Here is a 27,011-nt window from a genome sequence, read left to right as displayed (position 1 = left end):
TTAACATGATTCCATTTAGAATTGTTGCGCATTGAATGCTTACAAAAGCACATGTTTTACTTTAGCAGCAACCAGCAGCAGGAGAAATCCCATTCACACGCTGTGTGCGTGTGAGAATTTGAATTCCACTAAATTATGCAAATAACTTATAGACTGATAAGCATGACGATCCAATGTATTTCCATTGACTAGTATTTCCATCAATTAATAAAAAGCATTATTTAGCTTTTTTTTCCTACAGGTCATTATGGCTGGCAACAGTTTTAGTTATCAGCTTTTCATTTTTATTATACACCAAAAGCCAGCAATTGCCAGCTAACGGAAACCCTGGGCTACACAGCTAGGTAACGTTAGCTAGCAAGCTAGATAACTAGCTGAACAAAATCATTTCTTTCTCACATCAACGTGCTGACATTATGCAAACACTAGCAAATTCAAGTTACCTTAACAAACCAGGCTATATTTCCAACAATCATGGAAGTGTTTAGGCCTTATAAGAGGCAAAAGCAAATTGCACCTAAAACATTGATAATTCCCTTGGGAGTTGCTTCGTGCCTGGACGTGGATGTCGGTGGCTCAGGGCAGTCAAGAAAAACAAAAATACCACTGTTGAGATTTAAAGCTACGGTGGCAATTTCAGAATGTAACAGGCTCTTCAATTTCAGGTAAAACTAAATAAAATAAGTCAAAAAAAGAAGGTAAATGTCTGTACATTTCAACGGTTTCAAACACATTTCTCTCCTATTACAATTTTTACTTTGAGTGTTGGCTCAACGAGACAATTCTGTTTACATTGTACTGCTTAGAGGGGGGCAACTGTCAGGCTAGTGTCGTGCTCTAACTCCGGAGGTAGCAGTCGAGATGTGTCATTGCAGTAATTTGTGTAACCAATGGTATCTTTGTAAAAAAGTCTGTGTTTAGACCCACTAGGTCAGGGATCATCAACAAGATTCAGCCACAGGATGGTCGGGGGGCAGGAATATAAATACAAATCATTTGTAGACTGCAGATTGATCGCAAGATGCCCAAATAGATATGTTTGACTAAATCATAATMATTTCAAAACTTTCTCACATTTGTATACAATCACGTGTCTCTCTATTATGCGTGGGAATACTTGGGAACAGATTTCTTAAATTAAAATCACTTAGAGCTGATTTCCTGGTGTTTTTCCAATCTTTAATGTCCAACAATGAAAATTCCACACAACAATTTGATTWGATTTTTCTCAGAAAACTTGGGGGGCCAAATAAAAGCACCTGCGGTCCGCCCTGTTCTAGGTCCGCCCTGCTCTATGTCCGCCCTGCTCTAGTTCTTTAGGTGGCTTTTATTTTTCCACGTTTTTACTTTTGACTTATTTTTTCTATGCCTTTCTGAAACACGAAATAGCTGGTATATGAAAGAGATCTCCCCCCCATCTGTAACAGCACTCTACTTTCTGTCTTTCCTTCTACATCCTTCCGCCTCCCCCTTTCCCTGGATTGTTAATTGTTGGAGAAGGTTTTCTCTCTCTCGCTCTTCACCCCCCCACTTCCTGTAGCAACACTCTCCTCTGTCCTTCCTTCCGCCTCCCCTCCCCCTGGTTTGTTCATTAATGAAGCAGGTTTATTCTCTCTCTCTCTCTCTCTGGCTTGTTTCTCAGTACAGTAGGGGATTTGCAGCGGTAATATGCAGGATAAGCCTCAGGTCATTCCACCATCATCTGTGCAGACTGCCAGCTAAAAGCAACTGTTTCAGCAAATTGCTTTGCCCCCCCCCCCTCACATAAAATCTCTCACTTCAGTGCCAGGACATTTTCTTAATCTGTTGTTAACCAGATGTTTAGCCATACAGTGCTCCTCCAAACACCATAAACAGTGCTCCTCCAAACACCATATACAGTGCTCCTCCAAACACCATATACAGTGCTCCTCCAAACACCATATACAGTGCTCCTCCAAACACCATATACAATGCTCCTCAACACCATATACAATGCTCCTCCAAACACCATATACAGTGCTCCTCCAAACACCATATACAATGCTCCTCCAAACACCATATACAGTGCTCCTCCAAACACCATATACAGTGCTCCTCCAAACACCAGTACATCCCAAATGGCACCCTATTACTATAGTGTATTACTTTTGATCATCCTAATGTTAAGGTTATTTTGTAGAACAGCATGGCTGACTGTCTGTTTAACCCCTGGCCAGATAACAGAACAGCATGGCTGACTGTCTGTTTAACCCCTGGCCAGATAACAGAACAGCATTTATATACCCCCAGCCACTACTCCTATAAAATAAAATAAACATGTTTTTATTAGTAGCCTAGAGCTAGGTATTCAGTATTTCATTAATCTATTGCTGAATCTGGATCTTACTATCAGATAGCATGGATGTGTAGCCTAATTAACTCACATGAAGTTCATTGTGTAATAAGTAGTTATTCTAGTACATTTTTGTGAATGAACGGACGCATACCTTTCAATTATGTTTTTGTGTTATTATCACTTAAACAGACTACTGTAATATKTAGTAGATAGCCTGGATGTTGAGATTCTCTCTACCTGCTGTGACAGCGAAAGGACAAGCGTGTGAGCCTGTGGGCGTGCACTTTATGCCTGTGCACACATATCAGGCGGAGTGTCTGCTCAATATGCCGTTGCTCTTTAAATCATGTGGCTTCAACATGCGGCATCCATTCTGACACTCCCCTTGGCCAATCAGGGGTGGCAGGGCTGCTTACATCACTGGCCAGTCCGGGCTGTGGGGAGGCGGGACTCAGGGAGACGTTTAGTTTGACATTGTAAATAAGCAGGGAACAGTTGTCAGAGAGAGCAGCCAGTGGTTCCTTTCTTCTCCGTACAGCCATGAGAAACGCAAGATCAACCGGAGGACACAGAATGCAGAGGCAAGCTACTGCCATCACTTCCTCACTCACTCTAATGCGCCATCACTTCCTCACTCACTCTAACGCGCCATCACTTCCTCACTCACTCTAACGCGCCATCACTTCCTCACTCACTCTAACGCGCTTTTTTATAACTTTCTTTCTTTTTTGTCTGGTTCTTCTTTCTCTCTCTTCCTCTTTTCTTTCATTGACCCCTATCCTTCAGCTCAAGGTAACTTAAAACAGGAAGTTGGCTGGCGGTGAAATGGGTGGTTGGGTGGAGGAAGGGGGAGGAGCGTGGAAAGTGTCAGAGCCTACGAGCATGTGGCTCGGCCAATAGAAAGCAAGGGCTTTGTCCTGTCATTGGGGGATCGTCTGAGTGCGGGGCAGGAGCCCGGTCAGGGGCGGGGTCTGAGTATCATGTTGCAGGCTAGATTGATTACTTTTGAATATTAAAGGGCAAGGCCGGAGGAGATTTTTAACTGGGACTCTGGAGCGCCGCTGTTCTGCCGTTCGTCGCTCCTTCACCTCTCTTTTTTCTTTTCTTTTTCCCCCCCCTCCTGTGTGCTGAGGCAGGGGTCAACTGAATGACAAACAAAAGGGTCGCTGTCCTGGAGAGCGAGAGGGAGAAGAAATGAGTGATAGGAAGAGAGGGAGACGCTCAACTGTGGGGCAAATGAGGGGACTTGGTCAGAGGAGAAACAGGAGAGAGGGGTGTGTGTTTAGGAGAAGGAGGGTGGTGGGAGGGAGCGGTGGAGACTCAGTTGAGGGGGAGGGGTAGAATAAAGGGGTGGTGGTGAACGCTCTTCTCTCTGTCGGGCAGGCTATATGCTTTTTAAAGGCGGACGGACGGGCAGCCTGCCTTTTGTCTGTTCCTGGTTCCGGGGCCCGAGGAAGTTGAGGGCTACAGAGATTTTGTGTGTCAGCCAGCCCCCCCTCTCTCTTCTACAATGCAGAGTAGAGTACAGCCTTTCTCTCTCCTTCTCTCCCACAGCCTACTACACAGCATGAAGGGCACAGGGTAAGTGTGACCACTCAAACACACTAGTAACCACAGACCTGGCTGTGTTTTAGACCACAGCAGGACTCCTCCACTACCCATGTGTACTTTGTCTCTTCTCGTCTTTATCTATCTCTCTCTGCAGAGAAGGGATGCTCTCTCTGTCCTCCCCCTCCTCCTCTTCTGTCGTCCTCTACTTTTCTCCTTGAGAGAAATCTGAGTGTGTGTTTTGGTTGTTTATTTCTGCACCGGACAGCAGTCTGCCCGGCCACCCTCATGTCCTTCAACTGTCACTCCAGTACATGATCGGTGTTGTTGACATCTTTAGTTAGCATTTTGCAGAATTGAAAGTGGTGCGAATGTGTATATATATTTTTTCACAGTTGATTTGAGTCATGTTAATGTTTTCCTATGAATACTACAATGTAGGCTACTAATATTGAGGCAAGTTCTATTGAATAAGGCTGTTTGTTCTGTGGAACAGCCGTAGCTGGCGTTTATTTGAGACCCTGCTACGGCTGTGCTTTGACTTTGGACTTTCTAGCAGAACGTCAGCAGCTGTTAGTCTCTCTCTCTGGGCTGTGTTGGTCATTGACTCTGTAGCGCTGTGGTAGACCGGCCCAGCACTGTACTCACAGGCAGACAGACTTCAAAGTCATCCAGGATGGTTGTGGTGCTGTGACTGCGGTTGCTGACCAGTGCCCGTCCCAAGGCCCGGTCCTTGGGGTGTAGTTAACACTCGCCTGACAGTGATGCAATGGAGAGGGCAAGATGGTTGCTGGGCTGACTGCTGGATGTTTGGGGGACAATCCGAGACCTCGTAGTTGTGGGGTTTTTGATGTGTGATTGTGAGCTCTCTTTAGATGGAATCTTTATAACATCTTTAGCTCTGTCCTCCCTAATTGAATGTTTCTATTGGTGCCTTTCTCTCTGACAAAATGAAGTCCCGTTGGGGAGACGGAGGACAATAACTCCAGAGCTGAAGCCCTGGCTTCCAAATCCCAGCTCCCGTCACTGTTTGCATGAGATTTGAATATCATTTGCAGGTGAGCAGGACTGCATCGTAAGAAAAATGGTTGGGAAAGTAAATGAAAATCCAAACAAACACACTCGACCATACACACATACTTGCAGCAAGCACACTCTCCAGCTAAAGTGACTACACACAGGTCTTGTGTGCCTTATTCCTTTGCCCTTGCAGGCAGCCCTGTTTTGAGTGTGTGTATAATGTTGTGTGTTGTCAACACATGAGCCAAACTGCCAGTTAAAGTTTGCTGGTGGTGTTATGTTATTGATGCTGATATGCAGGTAGCAGCAGTGGGTGCCAGAGCTGCCTGGGCCTAGTGTTCAATGAAGGTCACAAGAATGTGAGACTGACTCCCGCAGTCTTTCTGTCAGCGGAGAGATGGATGAAAGGACAGTGAGGGTTGAGGAATAAGGGACTTGCGGACAGAGATGTCTTTGCGCTCAAAGGAAAGAAGTGACGAAAATGGGGTCGCCCATGCAAGTGCTGCAGTGAAAGTTGAAAAACCTGTTCTCTCTTTCCCTGTCTCGCTCTCTCTATTGCTCGCTCTCACCCCCCCTCCCCCTTCCCTCTCTCTTTCCCCCTCCCGCTCTCTCGCTCCCCCCTCCCTCTCTGGTTTCTCTCTCTCCTCTGTTGAATGACCTTGGGAGATCAGAGCTGAGCGAGTTCTTCCTGGAGTTGGTTTGAAGCAGATCCAAGGGCAAAGTTTGCAGGGACAGAGCACAGCACAGGGCCAGTGGGATGGACGACTTTGACACGGGTCAGGGCTGGCTGTCAGACATTATTACAGGCCGCTGCTCTCTTCAAGCACAGCATCCACCGCAAACTGATCACAATGTGCACATACAGATCTAGCTACGTGTTCTTGGTTAGTCTGTAATTCACTGACTGACTGAGAACGAGAACCGGGCTCCTTTTTTTGTTCTTGAGTAGATCATTTACACGGCACGCTGCAACACTGCCAATTTCTGTTCTCTTATTTGTTTGTGTGTGTGTGTGTGTGTGTGTGTGGGGGGGGGGTTGGGTTTTACCTCTGACCTGAATGAATATAGGTGCATTTGGTTTAATATGCCGCTGCCACTTTGCCCATAATAGGATTCAACAATGATTGATTCTTCTGTTGTTGTTTTTTATTTTCAGTTTATTTTCCGTCAGTAAAAAAAAAAATCAATGCTTTATTTCTAAATGTTCATGTTCACACTTGTTCTTCCCAGTCTTTCCCCCGCTGATGTCACTGAGATCTGGATGAAGCAGCTTGACTGAGCTTCCCATGTCAATCCATAACGTGAGGAGAAAAAGCATGAAATTGTGTTTTATTTGCCCCCAAAAACATTCCCAAAAAGGCTGATTCTGTGAATGGGACAGTGTTTTTCTGCGAAACAGAATCCTAAAGGGCTTGTATTTAGTGACTTTCCTTGAGTTGACCAAGGCATTCATGCTTCTAGAATGTGACCTCAGCTATTGACGTTGCATGCAGCTTGTGCAATGTGTACCCTCTTACTGTTTGCACTTTAGGCTTATCATACATCATTTACTGATAGCCTAGCTAGCTTATACTGTATAGCCTAGCCATAGCCTTTGGTTGAATAACTGCAGTTTGTGTGCTCTTGCACCTGACATTTTGCAGTAGGTCACCTTAATGATCATTATAAGGATATAGTTTTATTCCGACAATACAAAAAGTTAACATTCCCATCCTGTCCTTTTGCAGTCCTTTGAGGAAATTCTCTCTCTCTCCTTCTTTCTTTCTCCTCTCTTTCTCTGATGGAGGATCTGATTAGTGACCTCTATTACTCTGTATCTGCCCTCATCACTTCAGTATTTTCACAACAATCAAGGAGGGGAGAATGGAGAGGGGGGGTGGATGGAGGTGGCAAGTGGGATTGACACGAGATGTCTCTCTTGAGCACCTGTCAACATATTACAAATCTGTGAATATTTAATCATTTGGTTACCAAATAATGTTTTTCCTGTAGAAGTTCCAGTCTGTTAAACGGTGAACTACACGTTTTGTTTTTGGAATGGATGTTTTAGTTGTTGGCAAAATGCAAAGTGGTAGGCTACATTCCTCTGTTCCGAAAGGTCATTCCAGCTAGAGGTTGACTAAATAATCCAGGAGTAACATTATGTCAAATCATGTTAGTGTTAAAACAACACAATGCCCATAGCCAAATAAACCCTCACATGAGCATGTAGTTGACCATTGAATGCATTCTTGTTTTTCTTCAACATTTCAGAGTTATTCAGTGCAGGCTCTCCTGGGGGAGTTTCACAAGTCTGGATTAATGAGTTAGCCAGCACTACTTCTGTCAACATTTTTAACCAGTCAGGAGGAGTCATGGTACCATGACTGCAAAATCTTTAACCTTTAACCTGCTCCATGCTAGCCTTACTTGAAACAATACTGCATACCATACCAAACTACTGCATACCATACCAAACTACTGCATACCATACCAAACTACTGCATACCATACCAAACTACTGCATACCATACCAAACTACTGCATACCATGGAAGCCTATTAGTGATATCCTACTGATGTTATTGGAATACATTAGAAAACACCTTTTTGGATGTTGTCCTCACTCAGGCCAAGGTTTGCCTATAGGCTGGGCTACACTAATTGTCCATTAGTCAATAAATCTATTCCCTTTGTGAAGTTCCCCTGTGGTTGCATTACGTTGTTAATGCACTCTAAAGCTTGAGGTTTGAAATAGGACAAACTAGTGTTGTGATGGTCATGGAGTTGTGGATGACAGTAATTGTCTCATTAAAATCCACCAGGCCATTAAGGAAGCGATTAACTCAGTGTTCATCATTAGTGTTACTCATTCATTTTCTTTCCGTCAGCGATGCATTTACCTGAGCAGTGAACACCTCCCTATGCAGAAACAGCTACCTGCAGTGCATCACTCCAATCTGAAAAGTCACTCCTTTCTTGCACCTCGGTCTCCCCCTTTGCAGAATCTACAAGAACAGGACCAGTACAGTAAAATGGTCAAATTGTCTCTAGTCGAGATCTGAGAGGACTAGATGAAGAGTTTCTCCCATTTTCCTTGCACCTATCCAGTTTTTTCTGATGTTCTAGGGTGACTTCAGTCCCAGAAGGGCCCAGGTAAGGAGTGTCATTGTCAGTTTGGACCTGAAGCTGATGACGCTGCTGTGAGTGTGTCCGTGGCCGACCTGCCAGGGGAGAGCAGCAGAGAGGCTGGGCTTGGCAGGACAACAATACTGCTGATTCAGCAGATCCTGCTGCTGAACACCATTTTACTTTCTCAGAGGAGATAGAGAGGGGGGAGAAAGGGGAGAGACGGATGCAGGAGGAGAAGCGGCAGCGGATGGTCAGTGTTGCCGACAAAGCACACGGTGCAGGTCAGGAGAAACTGTACACCGCCATCTCTCTCCTCTTCTCTCTGACCACTGAAGGGCAACAGAACTGCAGAGGAGAGAAAAGCAGCACAGTGCAGCATAGCACCGCCAGCACAGTGCAGCATAGCACCGCCAGCACAGTGCAGCATAGCGCAGTGCAGCATAGCACCGCCAGCACAGTGCAGCATAGCGCAGTGCAGCATAGCACCGCCAGCGCAGTGCAGCATAGCACCGCCAGCACAGTGCAGCATAGCACAGTGGAACACAGCACAGTAAAAAACAGGGCAATGGCAGTGCAGAAGAACACATATCAAAGACCAGCACAGTGCAGCACCTTACAGTACAGCACATTACATCATGTCACAGTGCTATGTGGACATAGGGTCCAAGTAGAGAGAGACACCAGTGCAGCCAAGTGTAACCAGTCAACATCACCAGCGGTGTAGTGGAGAGAGAACACAGTTTACATACCTTTTTTTTTGTTTGCGCGAGCACCTATTATAGAAAAAGTATATAAAAATGACTCATTGTGAACGCCGATCAGCTCTAACACACCACAGCCTGACGCTCCAAATGGACATGTGTTGGTCACTGCCTCTTCAAGGACATCAGTCCACATTTGGAGAGGCTCACTCGTAGATATTGGATCAGGTTTCTGCTAGGCTAGGACTGCAGAAGGAGAGACTGGTTTATTGCCTACAGTGCTTATATGCATAGAGTGTCTATTGACATGAGAACTGGTCTGTTGTGTGCGTCGTGTGTATATTGAAGGTCGTAGGGTCACACAGTGAGATTAATAATTGTATCATATCAATTGTATCCGAAAGAGCAAAGTCCCGCTCCGGAGCTATTTAGTTCAGTCAGCTGAGGTTTGGTGTGCGTGCGTGTGTAAGTGGAGACAGCTGTGGCGGTTAGGTCCTACTTGTTTATTTATTAATTCATTTATCTCTTTTCATTAATTGAAGTGTTTACTCTTTTAATTCCCGTTCCCGCTCTCCATTTCCTCCCTGGGCCACCGCAGAAATCTCACTGTTGCCGTGGTAATTAGCCAGATAGTCCTCTGTCATGGTGTTAAGTGAATCATCTAATTATATTATAATTATCTGGCTACCATTTGGAGAAAATACACAATTTAATTTAAATGTTACCTTTATTTAACTAGGCAAGTCGGCTAAGAACAAATTCTTATTTACAATGATGGCCTTCCGGGGAACAGTGGGTTAACTGCCTTGTTCAGTTGGCAGAACGACAGATTTTTACCTTGTCAGCTCGGGGATTCGATCTAGCAAACTTTTGGTTACTGGCCCAACGCTCTAACCACTAGGCTACCTGCCGCCCCCACATACACGCATACGTATAATTGACATTTCTGATCAATTTGACGTTATTTTAATGGACAAAAAATGTGCTTTTCTTTCAAAAACAAGGACATTTCTAAGTGACCCCAAACTTTTGAACGGTAGTGTACATACAGTACATGCATATACGGATGTCCTACTGCATCCATCACAAGATCAACTCCTGACGCCGCTGTTAAAACGCTGGGCTGCCTTGGAGCTGTACAAAGTAGACAAATGAAACAGTGTTCCTGGAAGGCGTGCCATTAAACTCTTCTTTATGGTTTGTTTTGTCATTCTCCCACTCAGATCAGATCAGGTATGGTAAACTAGAAACAAGGGCATTTGGTTCTTCATTGTAGGCTTAGCCTGACTCCACCATAAGACTACAAATCCCATCATTGTTATCTTCATCGCTGGGATTGTTTTGTCGGCTAAGGGTAAGCGGGTTAGTGATTTGCAACAGGACTTCAATCAACCTTGAAATGAAACTGGACACTGGGCAGTCCAACTCATCACAGACACTTTTAGAGGACAGTAACTGTCCTGGCCTGCCATTACATCTGGTCTGATTGATTTATTGACCCCTCCACCCCCCCTGACTTCATTCTGATTGATTTACTCTCTATTTGAAAATAACAGGAAGGAATGCTCATGGTTCAGAACTGATTTATTGTCATACTGTCTGTGTTTTGAACTAATGGAGGACATGAGCTCAGCTGTGGCCAATGGTTGAGAGGCAGGACTAAGCTGTGGCCAATGGCTGAGAGGCAGGACTAGAGTCTTTGTGTGGTCATGTTTTTATGCTTCTCGTTCTCTCTTGCTCTCTCTCTCACATTCTCTCTTCTTTCTCTTGCATTCTCTCTCTCATATTCTCATCATCATGTTTGACCCACATAGCTGGTTTGCATAGCCGTCGGACTGCAACGGCCCTCCCTCCCTGTCTCTTCCCTGTTCTCAGCGTTGGGTTAATGCTGCTCCGTTGTACACACCCCTGACTGGACACACACCACACCCAGCTATTATAGTGTTTCCCTTTTCTCTTGTCGCCTGTCCATTATTCCCAGGAAAGAAGAGAGGGAGAGGTGAGGTTGCACTGTAGACCGGCTCAGACAGGCAGGCTAATGTTCACAGCAGAATTCCTGGCATGCCATAGTAACCTGGTTGTGTTCCCTTTCTGGGAGCCAGACTCAGGCCTCACGTTACAGAGTTATGTGGATATGGAGGTGTGTGTGTTTTGGTGCTTGAGTGCGGGGGTGAGTTGTTACTAGAGGGAGTGGAATACTCTGAGCTAGGCTTGTGCCCGTATACTGGGGTATTTTCAATTACCTATGGTATGATTTTTGTCAAAAGCAAATGTGCGGGCATCCCAAAGCTCTGGGGGGTGCGCAGTACCCCACTGCTTATAATATGTTAACTATCTAAGATGTGCCAAATACGTTAGGTTCAGTCTGGGCTCCAGCTATGCATGTGGTTTGCTAAATGGCAGGATCAAGATCCCTGCTGCCTAAAAAATGGGGCACTCAGGCCTGTCCTCAGACTTGGGGTGACTAATACCCCACATAGTGACATGACAGACTAGAGTCTTCTTTGATGCAGTTTGATGTAGCTGTAGGCTACTAATGTGGTTGCTCCATGCAGCGATCTGTCGTTAGGCATGTCAAGGATTGATGGGCGGCAACAGAAATAGAAACGGCCCGGCCTATATTTAAAATTCAATGTATTCTAATTGAAGGTTTTCCAATGGAGTTGCTAGAGCTCTGGCCAGTGGGGCCTTTGGCTGCCATTGTCGGTCAACTCTGGTGTGCTGTTCTTGGTAGATTTGATTCACTCGTCCACCTTTCATTGATCGACTCAAGATAATTGTTCATTCATACAGTAAATCATTGTTCATTCATACAGTAAATCATAGTATATGTTTTTTTTCTTCCTGAATCTGATATTTTGCCCTTTCACACTCTTTTCCTGTCTCTTGGTCTCTCCCACTCTCCTCCCTCCTTCTCTCTCCCTCCCTCCCCCTGCAGTGAGCATGTCTGCAGATTCGTTTGGCGCCGGGGGCAGCGATGCCCAGCAGAGCCTACAGTCCTTCTGGCCACGCGTCATGGAAGAGATCAGGAACCTCACGGTGGTACGTCACGCCCTCCCTCCGTCACACACACACACACAAGCATGGATGTTGCAGACACACACACACCCTTCATTGTGGTACACATACGCACCTCACAAGTGGTTTCCACATGACCTGCCCCTAACACCCCTTGGCTCTGTTTCAGAAGGATTTCCGCGTGCAGGAGTTGCCTCTCGCCCGAATCAAGAAAATCATGAAGCTGGATGAAGATGTGAAGGTAGGAGGCGGGGCTTACACATCACAGGTCACCACTCTCTGTGATCACTCTATGACGTCTTCATCAACACCCTATTCAGATTACTTAACATGGCAATGTGTAGCTGAGGTGTCCACAGCTGGCTGAAATTAACAGAGGATTCACAGGACCCACTAGCTCATTCTTTAGAAAATGCTTTGAGGAGGCATGTTATTTGCAACCGTACCTCATCAAATTGTATTTGTCACATACACGTGTTTAGCAGATGTTATTGCGGGTGTAGCGAAATGCTTGTTTCTAGCTCCAACAGTGCAGTAATATCTAACAATTTACAACAATACACACACCCATCCCGTAGTGGCTAGTAGATAAGCAGTAGCAGCTTAATATATAAGCAGTAGCAGCTTAAAAGACAAGCAGTAGCAGCTTAAAAGACAAGCAGTAGCAGCTTAATAGACAAGCAGTAGCAGCTTAATAGACAAGCAGTAGCAGCTTAATAGACAAGCAGTAGCAGCTTAATAGACAAGCAGGAGCAGCTTAATAGACAAGCAGTAGCAGCTTAATAGACAAGCAGTAGCAGCTTAATAGACAAGCAGTAGCATCTTAATAGACAAGCAGTAGCATCTTAATAGACAAGCAGTAGCAGCTTAATAGACAAGCAGTAGCAGCTTAACTGGGTGGAGGAAGAAGCTGAACTGAAGGCTGCAGTTACAACTTGCACGCAATTTTAGTTGATTGTAACTGAGTTGCTTGTTGACTGCTTCGTGAAACACCCCTCTGCAACTCATCTGCAACTTGGTTGCACCCAGTTGAAACCTTTCAACTTTGTGCAACTAGTTGCAATCAACAGCCAATCAAAACAGACACTTGTCACATGATCCATTCGAAGGTTCGAAATTCCGACCCAATTGTCATGTCAACACAGCTGTCAGTGCTGCGCAGCACAAACCGCAATCAGGGTAGACAGAACAAAGACTAGCACAGCAGGAGAAGTATACAAATTATTGTACATGGTTTAGCAGTCAATAAATGTAAGTGAATCCAAACCTCTCCCTTACCAGTTTCAACTGAAATGGTCCACCATTTGATTTAGCAGTGTGAGGGGTTGAGAGTGCCCACCTCGAGGGGAATGTTTCCTGACTACTGCCGAGGTGTGATGGTCTTTCTGGCGCTTATAGCTGCCAAGCATCACCCAGGTCGGTGCTACACTTCAGTAGTAGACTATCCAGCCTATCTACAGAGGAGGAGGAGACAACAGGCGAGGTGCCTGATGAAGATCTCTGGGCTTGTCTAAGTAACTGACTGACACTGCTCCCTCTCTGTGCCATCGAAGCTCCCGCCGCTTAAACTACTGCCCAGCCTTTCTGAACTGCTTGTCTGAATGTAACAGTATAGCTTCCGTCCCTCTCCGCGCCCCTACCTGGGCTCGAACCAGGGACCCTCTGCACACATCGACAACAGCCACCCTCGAAGCATCGTTACCCATCGCTCCACAAAAGCAGCGGCCCTTGCAGGGCAAGGGGAACAACTACTTCAAGGTCTCAGAGCGAGTGACGTCACCGATTGAAACGCTATTAGCGCGCACCCTGCTAACTAGCTAGCCATTTCATATCGGTTACATGAACAACACCTTATTTGAATCTGTGGAAGACCATCGCCCAAAACCGGCCAGATCTTTTATACATTTTTACAGCGTTTTTGAGATTCTGTTTGTAATGCAAAAAGATATATAAAAATAAATATATTATAGTTTGTTGCTAGCTTGGTTAACTCATAGCTAGCTAGCTGTGTTGGTGTTTGCGATGTCATTTTGGCTAACTAGCTAAATTGTACAGGCTGCATTTGTTCTATATCCGTGTTACAATAACCAAACGGTTGGATAAACAAATMATTTGTGAAACCACAATGTAAGGCAGCAGGTGACATGATTGGCTGTCACATGCAATTTTAATTGCGTTTGAGTTCCTTCATGTAACAGCAAAGTTGCTTGAGATGATGTCATTTGCAACTAAAATTGCATGAAAGTTGCTTCATGTAACCCCAGCCTTGGAGATCAGCAGATCACTGACATGCTGTACATCTAGAGGGACCCTTCTGCTAGCCATGACGCAGAGTGTGTGGGTTTGTTATGCTAGCCATGACCCAGCAGCTCTGTAGCCTGCTGCTTGCCTTCCGGGCGAACTCCCCGACATGCCCAACTTCTAAATGTCACTCAGTGGAAAGGTTTTCAGAAGTTTAGGTTAGGTCTCTTCCCTTTAGTAGCAAAGGCTACGGGCGGCCTATCTATACAACCCTATCTAGTTGTGTACGTTTGTGTGTTCTGTGTGTGTGTTCCCTGTTTCCCCCTAGTTCTAACATGTCATCGCCGTGTCTCCATAGATGATCAGTGCGGAGGCTCCGGTGCTGTTTGCCAAGGCAGCTCAGATCTTCATTACAGAGCTCACGCTGAGGGCCTGGATTCACACTGAAGACAACAAGAGACGCACCTTACAGGTCAGTCACACCCTCCCTAGTGTGTAAAGAGGTCACGCGCGCACCTTCCCTAGTCTGTAAAGAGGTCACGCACCCATGTGCACACACAGTCTACTGACCCAATTTGACATTTAAAGACAACACATGCACACATGCAGTTGTGCTGGTCCCAGTGTGTGTAGAGGCCCCACACTGCCATCCCCTGAGGACCGGCTCTGTTAAAATCCTTTTCTCTCTGTCCGCTCTGAAAGCAAAGCTTGGCTACTGTGACCCACTTTTACTCACAACGCCATTTTGCTCTCTTATCCCAGAGCCAGGAGAATTACATGGATCCTGGAGTGACGCTAGGGAATGGGGAAGACCTAGAGAGAGACAAAGTGAAAGCGATTGTGGGGAGAGAGTGTGAGAGAAGAGCAAGAGTGAGAAAGCGAGTGAGAGAAGCAAGAGGAAGGGAGAGAGGGAAAAGAGGGAGACTGGGAGAGTGTGAGAAAAGAGAGTGTAAAGAGAGGGAGACAAAAGAGTGGGTTGATCAGAGTGGTTTGGAAAGCCAGGGCTAGTCACACCTGTGGGTCAGAGGGCAGAGCAGCCAGTCAGCCATACAATGAAACATTAAAGCAGAGTTCCCCAGTTCTCTCTCTTCTTCATCCATGCACACAGTGCCTTCAGAAAGTATTCACACCCCTTGACTCTTTCCACATCTTGTTGTGTTACAAAGTGGTATTCAAATACATTTAATTGAAATGTCTTGTCAACCATCTACACAACATACTCTGTCAAAGTGGAAGAAAAATTCTAACATTTGTAAAAAATGTAAATTACAATAAATACTAATATCTCGATTAGATAAGTATTCAACCCCGAGTCAATACRTGTTAGAATCACAGCTATTACAGCTGTGAGTCTTTTTGTGTAAGTCTCTAAGAGCTTTGCACACCTGCATTGTACAATATTTGCTAGACAGCCATTTTTAAGACTTGCCCATAGATTTCGGAGCCAATTTAGGTCAAATCTGAAACTAGGCCACTCAGAAATGTTCAATGTCGTCTTGGTAAGCAACTCCAATTTGCAAAGTTGCTAGCCGACTAGCGTTACGTTAGCAATGCATTAGTCAGCTAGTTGCTATCAACACCTATCTTACAGCTGCATTAAATTAAACCATCTAACCAGTTATCAAATAATGTTACCGGTATATGTAGTTATCTTGGCCAGCTAGCTAAAATAAGTAATCTAGCCAACCACCACCGCCAACAAAGCTAAGTAGTAAGCCAGAGAACAACTAGTCGAGCACAGGCAGGAACCCACAGAACACACACACAAAAATCCAGCAGATGTGAAGTAAAGAAAGCGGAGATTTAACGATTGACGACTGGGTCATTCTCACGGAACTGGTATTTGACCCAAAAATTCTCAAGTGTTATTTTTCATGAAATTACCTTTTGGTTCACTGAGATTAGGATCTGTACTTATCTATTTCATTCTAATGTTTTTTGATCAGATATTATGCATTTTTCCACAATTACCAATGCAAAAAATTTTATTACCGCAACTGTTTATCCAAGGTCTTTACAGGTAATATTGGTTTATTAAGATGTGGATATTCGTGGCATATAAGCGAATAAATTAACTAAAACTTTATTTCAAACTGATTGGAGTGTTACGGTAATCAGACCACGCACACTGGTTTTACGTAATAAATATTTAATTTAAATTTAAAGTAGTATACCATTTTTAAATTACAAATTACAGCAACATATTTTGTTTTATTCAAATAAATTTGGTTTTTCTAAAGTAAACTTGTATAAAATTACCCGAGAATTTAATCCAGACGCATTTCGGTAATGGGAATTTGGGGTGGAAATCTATTTAAAGTAACACAACATTTTTATTTTATTTTTACATCTTAGTCTTATAGTTGATTGTTGCAGATGCACCATTTGCTGCAGATATGTTTAAAATTGGTTTCATGAGAATCACCTAGCTGAGTTGGCTAAGGAGAGAGGTGCTTCAGAGGGAGATGCCATTTCACCAGCCGAGGGAGAGTCTGCTAATCCAATAGCGATATAGTGAGGTAAATCTAAAGAAAGATTCCAGAGGCAATAATACAGAGGCGGCATTGGTCACAGGAGATGAGGAGAAGAGTCTACAATAAAACAGCGATCGAAGGAAAACTCCAGGCAGATTGAAATGATCGCAACAGCACAGTCAGTCATCTACGGTAGCTCGCTAGTACTAAACCAAGGTTGAAAAACTCTGGTACCCTACTTTGTGGAGATCATGCGGCCTCCACGTGTGGGGAATCTGATTGGTTGTTTACTTAACACCGCCTTGTGTTTGGTGGATTATAGCTCACCACTGACAACACTCGGTCTGCATGGCTAGTGGCTAATGTTAGCCAACTCAAGCTAGCTAACGCAGAGTAGTTTCTCCATAAGACGTTGAGAAATAGTGCATTGTGGGTAGTTTAGAAGATATCCCCGGACATACGTTATTAAATATGTTTTTTTTTTAAATAACATAAGTATTTTTGTAGTTATAGGTAACCATATCGTGACTACAACTAAGTTACTAAGTCTTTGACCACACTGTGTTTTTACTTTGAGTAAAAACAAATGCTTCCTACCCTTTAACAACCTCGAAATAGAATGCCAATTTGGTTTCAAGTTCCTCACGTTAATTGCATTTTTACACCACAGGTGGTGTTACATGTGTTTTATTAATAAGACAGCACTGCTTGCAATCACACTCATTTTATCTCTCTTTCTCACACACACACACACACACACACACACACACACACACACACTCCGGCTCTCGTCAGTGCTAGGGTTCCGTTGTGTCAACGGCACGCCGATCAGGGTCTCCATGGCGACGCTCATCAATATAACAACTGTGGATGTGACCCGGTGTTACCTGATATATTAATCTCACAGCGCTATAAATACACAGATGTAGGGGGCCCCAATGGGGGGACTTAGATGCCAATATCCTGTGGAAAATGACACACACACTAGAGGAGTGGGCCTCGGGAGGACAGTGATGCTAAGAATACATCACACAACTCCCGGTGTCCTTAATCTGGTGCTGCTCACAGTGGGCCTATGGCTCTATGGCTAATTCTGCTGTTTTTACATGGTATGTGTTGAAGTAGGCAAAGCCTTTTACAGTTCCACTGAGAGCAAACTCCTTTTACTATTGTTTACAAAGCTGTTCGAGTTTGACCTAGAAGTTTTTATAAACTGTCTTTTCTTCAAACGCTTTCAAAAAGGCTATATTTGGAGCGAGCAGCAGAAGTACAAAGACGGTTTTATATTTAGCCTAGTTTTTTCACATACTGAATGAGGAGCCTAATGTTCACCCTCAACTCTTATCCTGTGTTTCAGAGGAACGACATTGCCATGGCGATAACGAAGTTCGACCAGTTTGACTTCCTTATCGACATTGTGCCCCGGGACGAGCTCAAGCCCCCCAAACGACAGGTAGGGTGTGTGTGTGTGTGTGGTGGGGGGGGGGTGTCTATCTACATTTAATTTCAGAACCCCGGCAGGGTGGAGTACCACTCCTGGCAGCCTGGAGGCGCTGTAAACATCCTTGACTGGAAGCTGGGGTTTGGACAGCAAGGGCTTTCAGTCGGATGTTTGCAGCGTCTGGCTGCCCATTACTTCCAACAGTGCCACCATAGCCTCTAATCTCCATCAGAACCACCACCAATACACCACCATAGCCTCTAATCTCCATCAGAACCACCAATACCCCATAACTTGTAATCACTATCAACATAATCACCACTGTGTTAACGGATGGCCCCTCAACCACATTACAGTCCTGACTCAGATTGATGGTGTTTTAGGCTGAACAGTGGCTCCTAAGCATTTTAAGTTGTGACCACCTAAATAGACCGATTCACCAAGTCTGTGGCCAGGGGTGTAAACATCCTACACTCTCAGCTGTGACATCATCGAGCTGGGAGAGGGGTGTTTACGCTTCTGGTGACGGGGAAACTGCCACCTCCTACAGTACCCTGGAAGATCAACCAACCCGCACGTTTTAGGGAACTGTTAYTTTGTACTTCTGACAATGATGAGGCCTTGAGTTTACTTTTCTGAGCACAAAGAAATATGGAAGCTTGTAGTGCTGTGTCATTGCTTTAGCTGTTAGACCATATCAGACTAGACACAAAGAGCCTTCATGCTTGTTAATGGCTGACGAAATGTCCAATGTGTCATTGAATGAGGTTTTCATTCACAGTTTATGATTAAATCATTCTCAATAGTGTGCCAAGGTCTTGTTTTCATGAATGGAAATGATCCCTTTCTGTCTGCTGAAGTGTTCTTGTGTTCTGAAAAGTGTTGTTGGGTTGTGAAAACCCATTGTCTTGACGAAGACCCATAAGGCCTTGAGCCTGAGTGTTGTCGACTGGGATCATCAAGGTCCTCCAGTGCTAATGGATCCTCTGGTTGCATCCCAATCGGTACCCTATTCCCTATGTAGTGCACTACTTTTGCCCAGGGCCCATAGGGCTCCCATAGGGCTCTGGTCAAAAGTAGTGCACTGAATAGGGAATATGGTGCCATTTGGGATGTACCCTCTATTTAGAATCACATTACTCATCCATCCAGGCTCTATCAGTTATTTATCTGGGTCTCTTACCTATTGTATTACACTGGCAAAATAATTCATGGAGATGTAATGGACTGATAGGCTTCTCTGTTATCCCCTCTCTCTTTCTCACCATTTCTCTCTCTTTTTCTCTCTCTCTTTCTTGCCCCCTCTCTTTTTTGTGTGTGTACAGGAGGAGGTGCGTCAGTCGGTGGCCCCAGCAGAGCCGGTTCAGTACTACTTCACCCTGGCTCAGCAGCCAGGCCAGGTGCAGGGCCAGCAGGCCACTGGACAACAGGCTACCACCATCCAACCTGGACAGATCATCATCGCACAGCCACAGCAAGGACAGGTAAACTGGAGAATAGACCTGCACCACACGTACGTGCACTGACACAGACAGAGAGACCACGTGTGCAGACACACACGCACCACACCAGACACACTGAACATACTACTCCACAAACAACCGGTAAGCTACCAACATTCAGCCTAGGCAAAGATGTAGTGTACACCACACACACACCGTGACACAGCCTGGCAGATCACCAGCTCTCCTAACACTCTCCCAGTCAAAAACCCTCTCCAACCCTGTCCACTATAAAACAGTGTGAATGGGGTAATAACAGTGGGTTTTATTGATATTATCCTTGGCAAGCACAGCCGATCCGCACTCTGGCCTCAACTCTTTCCCACCAGCAGGGATGAATGACCCGTACACACCCAGCACACAAACACACAGCTATAAAAGCAGTGATACAGGGCCATTTGATCTACCCACTTCAGTCACTCCCCTCTCTGCTGGAGGTCCAGAACATCACAGTACAGTAACACTAGGGCTGTGTCTCTAATGTCACCCTATTCCATATTCAGTGAACTACTTTTGACCAGGGCCCATAGGGAATAGGGTGCCATTTGGGATGCAGCCTAGACTCCCTGTGAGACTGCTCTCTGCCACTCCACTGTAACATATGAGTAAACAGATGGGTGGGTTGCCCCCTCATCCCTAGTCTTTTTCCTTCTCTGAGTGTGGTTCCCCAGGCACCCCTCTGTCTCTCTTTTGTGTTCCCTCTCCTGCTCCATTATTCTCCCTCCCTGTTGAATGTGTTCTCTCTTCTTGCTTCAGCAGGCTGCCTTAGTTTCACTGAGGCACAGTCAGGCTAGAGCTGCTACTGTTCCTGCCGCAGTCCCCTCACAGTCACCGAGCAGAGCAGGGGAGGTCACTACATGGCTGGCACCTTAGAATAGGTGACTAGTTTAGACTACTGGGTTACAGTTAAGAGGCCAGGGAGTAAGAGGGATGGTGGGATGGAAGAGGGGAAAGGATCTGAAAAACAGATGGATAAAGTGTGAGATACCTGGAGATTGAGGGAGGAGGGTAACGATTCATAATTCATTGCTCAATTTGTGTGTGTGTGTGTGTGTGTGTGTGTGTGTGTGTGTGTGTGTGTGTGTGTGTGTGTGTGTGTGTGTGTGTGTGTGTGTGTGTGTGTGTGTGTGTGTGTGTGTGTGTGTGTGTGTGTGTGTGTGTGTGTGTGCATCTTTCGCCAGACTTGCCTGCTAAGAGCTTTCAGTGTCACTAGTCGTCACTGTTGCACCAGTTCTGTCACATTCCCTCTCGTGACACAAAGTCCTAGCGGACTGATCTGTTACGAAACCAAACCTCAATTTCTATTGCACATCTACAGTGTATTATTGGAACTCCCATTTCCTACTGTAGGATACATCTTATCTTCATTAACAGCTGCTCTTTCGCCATTAAATCTGTATCCCTTCTGCTCTATGCATTTCTTCCAACCATAATTCAGTTCACATGCTCATTGTTGTTGTGTGTGATCTGATGACAGGTGTCTGATGTGTGTGTGATCTGATGACAGGTGTCTGACTGTGTGTGTGATGCTATGACCGGTGTCTGACTGTGTGTGTGTGATCTGATGACCGGTGTCTGACTGTGGTGTGTGATCTGATGACAGGTGTCTGACTGTGTGTGTGTGATCTGATGACAGGTGTCTGACTGTGTGTGTGTGATCTGATGACAGGTGTCTGACTGTGTGTGTGTGATCTGATGACCGGTGTGTGTGTGATCTGATGACAGGTGTCTGACGTGTTGTGTGCTACTTCTTCCTTTGCACTCTGCATGTGCTTGTAGTCATGTTTGTAAAGCTCCTCTTTCTTCTTCCTCTCTCTTCCCTCCCCCTTCAGGTGCTGCAGGGGACCAAATGCAACAGTTACAGCAGGTGCAGGTAGCCCAGTCACAGGGAACACTATCACGGTAACCCCCCCCCCCAGTCAACATCTGAAACACCCCCCCCATCCCAGTACTCCTAGTTGTAGGGTGAGTTGCTCCTAGATGCTGATCTTGGATCAGTTTTGCAATTACCCCACTAAATAGTTAAGGTTAGTTTGGGAGAGGGGATGCTGATCCTAGATCTGTACCTAGGGGAAATGTCATCCCGTACGCGACCCCCCTCCACATTTAATCAGGAAGGTTAGTTCTTCCTTTCTCTCCTGTCCATCTCCACTTGGTGCTCCAGGCCTGCAGTTTAACTTTTGACTCAGCAGCAGCTGTCTCATTATGGACGTTAGTCAGATCAACTGCTCATTATGGACGTTAGTCAGATCAACTGGCTCATTATGGACGTTAGTCAGATCAACTGGTTCATTATAGACGTTAGTCAGATCAGATTAGCTGTCTCATTATGGACGTTAGTCAGATCAACTGGCTCATTATGGACGTTAGTCAGATCAGATTAGCTGTCTCTTATGGACATTAGTCAGATTAGCTGTCTCATAGGGACGTTAGTCAGATCAACTGCTCATTATGGACGTTAGTCAGATCAGATTAGCTGTCTCATTATGGACGTTAGTCAGATCAACTGTCTCATTAGGGACGTTAGTCAGATCAGATTTGCTGTCTCATTAGGGACGTTAGTCAGATCAGATTAGCTGTCTCATTATGGACGTTAGTCAGAGTCAGATTAGCTGTCACTTTAGGGACGTTAGTCAGATCAGCTGTCTCATTAGGGACGTTAGTCAGATCAGATTAGCTGTCTCATTAGGGCCGTTAGTCAGATAGATTAGCTGTCTCATTAGGGACGTTAGTCAGATCAGATTAGCTGTCTCATTAGGAACGTTAGTCAGATCAGATAGCTGTCTCATTAGGGACGTTAGTCAGATCAGATTAGCTGTCACTTTAGGGACGTTAGTCGATCAACTGTCATTATGGACGTTAGTCAGATCAGATCAGCTGTCTCATTAGGGACGTTAGTCAGATCAGATTAGCTGTCTCATTAGGGACGTTAGTCAATCAGATTAGCTGTCTCATTAGGAACGTTAGTCAGATCAGATCAGCTGTCTCATTAGGGACGTTAGTCAGATCAGATTAGCTGTCTCATTAGGGACGTTAGTCAGATCAGATTAGCTGTCTCATTAGGGACGTTAGTCAGATCAGATTAGCTGTCTCTTAGGGACGTTAGTCAGATCAGTTAGCTGTCTCATTAGGAACGTTAGTCAGATCAGATCAGCTGTCTCATTAGGAACGTTAGTCAGATCAGATAGCTGTCTCATTAGGACGTTAGTCAGATCAGATCAGCTGTCTCATTAGGAACGTTAGTCAGATCAGATTAGCTGTCTCATTAGGAACGTTAGTCAGATCAGATAGCTGTCTCATTAGGAAGTTAGTCAGATCAGATTAGCTGTCTCATTAGGAACGTTAGTCAGATCAGATTAGCTGTCTCATTAGGAACGTTAGTCAGATCAGTTAGCTGTCCATTAGGAATAGTCAGTAGATAGCTGTTCATTAGGAAACGTTAGTCAGATCAGCTGTCTCATTAGGACGTTAGTCAGATCAACTGCTCATTATGGACGTTAGTAAGATCAACTGGCTCATTATGGACGTTAGTCAGATCAGATTAGCTGTCTCATTAGGGATGTTAGTCAGTCAGATTAGCTGTCTCTTAGGGTGTTAGTCAGATCAGATTAGCTGTCTCATTAGGGCGTTAAGTCAGATCAACTGTCTCATTATGGACGTTAGTCAGATCAGCTGTCTCATTATGGACGTTAGTCAGATCAGCTGTCTCATTAGGAACGTTAGTCAGATCAGCTGTCTCATTAGGAACGTTAGTCAGATCAGCTGTCTCATTAGGAAGTTAGTCAGATAGATTAGCTGTCTCATTAGGGACAGTTAGTCAGATCGATTAGCTGTCTCATTAGGGATTAGTCAGATCAGATTAGCTGTCTCATTAGGGACGTTAGTCATATAACTGCTCATTAGGAATTAGTCAGGTCTGATTAGCTGTCTCATTAGGGACATTAGTCAGGTCTGATTAGCTGTCTCATTAGGGACATTAGTCAGGTCTGATTAGCTGTCTCATTAGGGACATTAGTCAGGTCTGATTAGCTGTCTCATTAGGACATTAGTCAGGTCTGATTAGCTGTCTCATTAGGGACATTAGTCAGGTCTGATTAGCTGTCTCATTAGGGACATTAGTCAGGTCTGATTAGCTGTCTCATTAGGGACATTAGTCAGGTCTGATTAGCTGTCTCATTAGGGAATTAGTCAGGTCTGATAGTAGCTGTCTCATTAGGGACATTAGTCAGGTCTGATTAGCTGTCTCATTAGGGACATTAGTCAGGTCTGATTAGCTGTCTCATTAGGGACATTAGTCAGTTGATTAGCTGTCTCATTAGGGACGTTAGTCAGGTTGCTTACGATTAGCTGTCTCATTAGGGACATTAGTCAGGTCTGATTAGCTGTCTCATTAGGGACGTTAGTCAGATCAGCTGTCTCATTAGGGACGTTAGTCAGATCAGCTGTCTCATTAGGGACGTTAGTCAGATCAGCTGTCTCATTATGGACGTTAGTCAGATCAGCTGTCTCATTAGGGACGTTAGTCAGATCAGCTGTCTCATTAGGGACGTTAGTCAGATCAGATCTGCTGGTTTATTAGGGACGTTAGATCCGATCGGCAGTTTTTTTAGGGACGTTGATCAGATCTGCTGGATTTCTTTCTTTCCTTCTTTCTTTGGGACAATTATCACATTACATGTCTCAGTCACCAGACTCTCACCAGTCGTTCAACAATTAATCTTCCTTCTCCACCCTGAAGGGAGGGGCTCCAATGACCATGCAGGTGGGGGACCAGCAGGTCCAGATAGTACAGGCGTCGTCCCAGGGCCAGACCCAGACGGTGCAGTCAGGACAGACCATGCAGGTCATGCAGCAGATAATCACCAACTCCGCAGAGATCCAGCAGATACCAGTAAGAGAGACAGATATAGAGGAGGAAAGTCTCCTAGAATGACCTTACTGGAAAAATTATAATCATTTTAAAGCTCCATTTTCTAATGATATTTACACAACATTTTTTTCAGTTAAATATTGGAGATAAATCTCCTTATAGTTGGTGAACCTTATAYTGTCCTCCATTTTGACGCTCTGCTCCAACTAGCTGTGATCATGATAACCTCTGCATTGTGTATCTATGACCTTCCCATCCTAAAGTGTGTCTCCCCCGTGTGGTGGCTGTGTATAGGTGCAGCTGAACAATGGCCAGTTGCAGTACATCCGGCTGGCACAGCCTGTCTCTGGCACACAGGTGGTTCAGGGACAGATCCAGACGCTGGGTAACACTCAGCAGGTACAGGTACTGAACATGGACCTTTTTTAAATCAATAGTATCGCATCAGATGTATGTAGACACTTCACCTCTGTAATGTAGTGTCTGGTATGGTATCACTGTTAGTTTATGAAATAACATTAAGGTAGTAACATATGATAACATTCAAAATATGATATGATTATTCATCTTAAAAATGTGTGTTTTCAATATTGTTTTGTAAATCTATTTCTATATTGTTCATTTCCTTCAGTTGCATTTTAATAGAGGTGTAGGTTTGAATAGTGGCTGTGTGAAGCACTGTGACTGACTGACTCCTCTCTCTCTCTCTGGTTTGTTCTCAGATTACACAGACAGAGCAAGGCCAGCAGCAATTCAACCAGTTTACTGACGGACAGGTAAGAGGAACATCTCAGTGACCTCTCACTCCTGTCGCTCACTCACTCACATCCTTTACTCTCCCTTTTTATTTTTCACTCTCTCGCTCTTCTCTTCTCTCTCTCTGTCTCCTTACAGCAGTTGTATCAGATTCAGCAGGTGATGCCGGCGGGACAGGACCTGAGCCAGCCCTTGTTCATCCAGTCCACCAATCAGACGGCCGATGGACAGGTCACCACACAGGTCAGCACAGACTGAGGCTCTGGAAGCATCCTCCTGACGCCCAGACCACCAAACCATTGACCACACCACCTGCTACCATCCATAAGGACAACACTGGCTCAAACGCCAAGGGACCTCCTAGGAGGCGTCCAAAATGGTCAAAAGTAGAGCCCAATATAGGGTGCCATTTGGGATGTACCCTTACTCTCATTCAATACACTGATCTATGACATGATACTTAAAAGGGACTGTCTGACAACAACAGTTCTTTATTCAGTATACTGGGTCAGATACCAAAGGGACTGCTCTACAACTCCCGCTCATTCCCATTTCATATCGTCTCTCTCTGCCTCTGTTAGTTCCTCCAGGCACCCACTCTCACCTGATACGTTCCCCAAAAAAGCCTCACTTAGTGCGCATTCATGAGAGCTACACACAGGGTATCCGAACACTGAATCCTCCAGGACCCAACTCTCCTCCGTCTTAGTGACCAGCTGTTCATCCTCAATGTCTGTAAACCCTTTATGTACAAACCTCCTCTGTATATTCTCTGTCTCTCTGTGAAGTACACCGTATGGATGGCTCTTGTGTTCTCTATGGGTGCGTCCCAAATGGCAACCTATTCCCTATACAATGCACTCATTTTGACCACGGTCCAAAGGGTTTTGGTCAAAAGTAGTGCTCTATATAGGGAATAGAATGCATTGGGATGCATCCTATGGAAGGCATGGCCCTTGTTTTGTCTACAAGCCAAGAGAACATGAATCCTTTGTAATGTTTTTAATGTGTAGACGTTTAAAATAATAAACTATAAAGCCATACTCTTACCTAACCCATTTAATTCACAATAAATCATTGTCAATTGTATGAAACCAGCCATGATAGGTCAATTAAGTTATGTTAGTTTCTCGCAGGTTTTTCACATTGACGAGACATTGCCATCGATGAAAGGGCTTCTAACTGAATGATTGAGTTTGAATTTTGTATGACCTCCGTGTGTGTGTGTGTGTGTGTGTCATTCAATATTGTGCAGTTACTGCAGTATACTTTCCCCATGGCCCAGTGATCCTATTCACCTCTTCAGTGCCCCCTCTCCATCTCTCCATTCATTTCCACTGATCACTCTATCATTGTTAGAGCAGGGAGGGGTTAGGCCTTTCTGTCTCTATGCAGTCTCTTCTTTCTCCCCTTCTCTCTTTTTCTCTCCCTTTACTTTTTTCTCTATCCAGAGAGGTTTGTGGTTCTCCTGCCCTGCTCTGAGGAAGCCTCCTGTATAAAAACAACTCCACTGGAGGAAAGGCCCCTTTTTATAAACTCTTTTTTTGAATACCTGTTGTAACTTGTTAATTTGTTTGTATGACTACCCCTCTCCCTCCTCCCCTTTCTTATTTAGTTCAATTGTTATCATTGTTGTTCTTATTATTGTCGATTTGCATGTCCTTTAAACTGCCAGCATGATATGCAATAGATGGGTAGACATTCTATTTTGTAAGCAAACTTTGGGTTTGTGAGAAAATAAAATGCAAATAAAAAACATTACATGCTATCTTTTTTCAGCAGAAGTTTTTCTGCAGTTTTTCCCCAACAGTATTGTTGTGATGTGTGCATAAAAAAAGATTATGTAAGAGGATTTAAATCTATTCATAAACTATTGGTAACCACTGTGTAGTACAACAGGCACTGTTCTTTAGCAAAGCAATTTCGCATGCTATATAGCCATTTTGGGTACTTCAGATAATTACAGACACCTGTGATAATCTACGGATTTCTGTGCGGCCTTATCACATAGAA

General features: G+C 44.7%; 1 protein-coding gene across 9 annotated transcripts in view; it reads left to right on the top strand.

Annotated features, from left to right (window-relative positions):
* Positions 1 to 26,756, top strand: part of LOC112068392 (nuclear transcription factor Y subunit gamma) — a 62,884-nt gene extending 36,128 nt beyond the window's left edge. The window contains exons 1-11 of one of the 9 annotated variants that reach the window (XM_024135534.2): positions 3,635 to 3,898; positions 6,116 to 6,186; positions 11,635 to 11,738; positions 11,884 to 11,955; positions 14,314 to 14,427; positions 17,787 to 17,882; positions 19,196 to 19,354; positions 24,111 to 24,263; positions 24,537 to 24,647; positions 24,965 to 25,018; positions 25,137 to 26,756. In XM_024135534.2, coding sequence (XP_023991302.1) covers positions 11,640 to 11,738; positions 11,884 to 11,955; positions 14,314 to 14,427; positions 17,787 to 17,882; positions 19,196 to 19,354; positions 24,111 to 24,263; positions 24,537 to 24,647; positions 24,965 to 25,018; positions 25,137 to 25,256 — 978 coding nt within the window. In that variant the 5' untranslated portion in view covers positions 3,635 to 3,898; positions 6,116 to 6,186; positions 11,635 to 11,639 and the 3' untranslated portion in view covers positions 25,257 to 26,756. Of the gene's footprint in view, positions 1 to 2,795; positions 2,899 to 3,634; positions 3,899 to 4,821; positions 4,924 to 6,115; positions 6,187 to 11,634; positions 11,739 to 11,883; positions 11,956 to 14,313; positions 14,428 to 17,786; positions 17,883 to 19,195; positions 19,355 to 24,110; positions 24,264 to 24,536; positions 24,648 to 24,964; positions 25,019 to 25,136 lie in introns of those variants that run through there. The other 8 variants (XM_024135535.2, XM_070438130.1, XM_024135533.2 and 5 more) reach the window with 8 other exon arrangements.
* Positions 26,757 to 27,011: the final 255 nt, after the last annotated feature.

This window comes from Salvelinus sp. IW2-2015, unplaced genomic scaffold, assembly GCF_002910315.2.
Source record: "Salvelinus sp. IW2-2015 unplaced genomic scaffold, ASM291031v2 Un_scaffold495, whole genome shotgun sequence".
Taxonomy (NCBI): Eukaryota; Metazoa; Chordata; class Actinopteri; order Salmoniformes; family Salmonidae; genus Salvelinus; species Salvelinus sp. IW2-2015.
Note: the sequence above shows the minus strand (reverse complement) of the source record. Positions and strands in the feature narration are given on the sequence as shown.